Here is a 2456-nt window from a genome sequence, read left to right as displayed (position 1 = left end):
TAAACCAGGTAGATCGAAAACTGAGAAAGAAAATTATAGACCAATCTCCTTAATGAATATTGATGCTAAAATCTTAAATAAGATATTAGCAAAAAAACTTCAGAAAATCATCTCCAGGATAATACACTATGATCAAGTAGGATTTATTCCAGGAATGCAGGGCTGGTTTAATATTAGGAAAACTATTAATATAATTGACCATATTAATAATCAAATTAATAAGAACCATATGATCATCTCAATAGATGCAGAAAAAGCATTTGACAAAATCCAACATCCATTCCTACTAAAAACTCTTGAGAGTATAGGAATAAATGGACTATTCCTTAGAATAATCAGGAGCATATATTTAAGACCTTCAGTAAGCATAATATGCAATAGAAATAAACTGCAACCTTTCCCAGTAAGATCAGGAGTGAAACAAGGTTGCCCACTATCACCATTACTATTCAATATAGTACTAGAAACGCTAGCCTCGGCAATAAGAGCCGAGAAAGAGATTCAAGGAATTAGAGTAGGAAATGAGGAAATTAAACTATCACTTTTTGCAGATGACATGATGGTATACTTAGAGAACCCCAAAGACTCTGCTAAAAAGCTACTAGAAATAATTCAAAATTTCAGCAAAGTGGCAGGATACAAAATAAATCCACATAAATCCTCGGCATTTTTATATATCACTAACAAAATGCAACAGCAAGAGATACAAAGAGAAATTCCATTCCAAACAAATGTTGAGAGTATAAAGTATTTGGGAATCCATCTACCAAAGAAAAGTCAGGAATTATATGAGAAAAATTACAAAACACTTGCCACAAAAATAAAATCAGATTTAAATAATTGGAAAGACATTCAGTGCTCTTGGATAGGCCGAGCGAATATAATAAAGATGACAATACTCCCCAAACTAATCTATTTATTTAGTGCTATACCAATCAGACTCCTAAGAAACTATTTCAATGACCTAGAAAAAATAACAACAAAATTCATATGGAAGAATAAAAGGTCGAGAATTGCAAGGGAACTAATGAAAAAAAACTCAGAGGAAGGTGGTCTAAGTGTACCTGATCTAAAGCTATATTATATAGCAGCAGTCACCAAAACCATTTGGTATTGGCTAAGAAATAGACCGGTAGACACTGCCCCGCGCTTCTTCCTTCTTTCTCTCTCTCGCTTTGGGCCTCTTCCGGTCGGTGGAGTGCCTGTTGGCGCAGGCTGCGGTGCAGAGATGGCCAAGTCCAAGAACCACACCACCCACAATCAATCAAGAAAATGGCACAGAAATGGCATCAAGAAACCTAGATCCCAGAGATATGAGTCTCTGAAAGGGGTTGACCCCAAGTTTCTGAGAAACATGCGCTTTGCCAAGAAACACAACAATAAGGGGCTGAAGAAGATGCAGGCCAACAACGCCAAAGCCATCAAGGCCCAAGCAGAGGCCATCAAGGCTCTGAGCACCAAGGCTTCCAAGGCCAAGCTCCTCAGGCCCAAGATTTCCAAGGCCACCGCCCGCCGTGCTGGCCACAAGATGGCCACCAAGCGTCCAGCCCCTAGAGTTGGCATCAAACGCCCAGGCTCCAAGATCACAAAGCCCGACTCTAAGGTTGCCAGAACCACTGACCCCAAGATCGCCAAGCCCACCGATCCCAAGGCTGCCAAGCCCGCTAAGCCCACTGACCCCAAGACCGCCAAGCCCACTGATCCTAAGGTCACCAAGTCTGGCGCCAAGGTCACCAAGTCTGATCCCAAGGCTACCAAACCTGGCCCCAAAGTCACCAAGTCCGACACCAAGGTCGCCAAACCCGATCCCAAGGCAGCCAAGTCTGGTTCTAAGGCCACAAAGCCCAGTGATTCCAAGGCTGCTAAGCCTGCCGAGTCCAAACCCAAAGATGCTGGGGCTAAAGCTTCTGGTCCCAAGCCTTCAAAATAATAGATGCTTCAGGACAGGAGGACTTGTTTAAAACTTAAGCCACCGTTTTTTTCCTAGCCAGGGTATGATTATTCACTATTTTGTACAAATAAAAGAAATGGTGAGTCATAAAAAAAAAAAAAAAAAAAAAAAAAAAAAAACAAAAAAAAAAAACAAAAAGAAATAGACCGGTAGATCAGTGGAACAGATTAGATACAAAGGACAAAAAAGGGTACATCTATAGCAACCTAATCTTTGACAAACCCAAAGATACCAACATTAGGGATAAAAATTCATTATTCGGAAAAAACTGTTGGGAAAACTGGAAATTAGTATGGCAGAAATTAGATATGGATCCACACTTAACACCATATACCAAGATAAGATCAAAATGGGTCCATGATTTAGGCATAAAGAGGGAGATAATAAATAGATTAGAGGAACAGAGGATAATCTACCTCTCAGACTTGTGGAGGAGGAAGGAATTTATGACCAGAGGAGAACTAGAGATCATTATTGATCACCAAATAGAAGATTTTGATTACAT

The 2456-nt window shown here is 40.0% G+C and overlaps 1 protein-coding gene across 1 annotated transcript; it reads left to right on the top strand.

Moving 5' to 3' along the window:
- Nucleotides 1–1142: 1142 nt before the first annotated feature.
- Nucleotides 1143–2093, top strand: LOC141558513 (uncharacterized). Its single transcript, XM_074295859.1, has one exon. The coding sequence runs from the start codon at nt 1229–1231 to the stop codon at nt 1928–1930; it is 702 nt and encodes a 233-aa protein (XP_074151960.1). The 5' UTR covers nt 1143–1228; the 3' UTR covers nt 1931–2093.
- Nucleotides 2094–2456: the final 363 nt, after the last annotated feature.

This window comes from Sminthopsis crassicaudata, chromosome 2 (assembly GCF_048593235.1).
Source record: "Sminthopsis crassicaudata isolate SCR6 chromosome 2, ASM4859323v1, whole genome shotgun sequence".
In the NCBI taxonomy this organism is placed as follows: Eukaryota; Metazoa; Chordata; class Mammalia; order Dasyuromorphia; family Dasyuridae; genus Sminthopsis; species Sminthopsis crassicaudata.
This window is presented reverse-complemented; position numbering and strand designations above follow the sequence as displayed.

Excerpts from the sequence above, each read along its gene's own strand:
- LOC141558513 (XM_074295859.1), top strand. The coding sequence starts at position 1,229 with ATGGCCAAGTCCAAGAACCACACCACCCACAATCAATCAAGAAAATGG.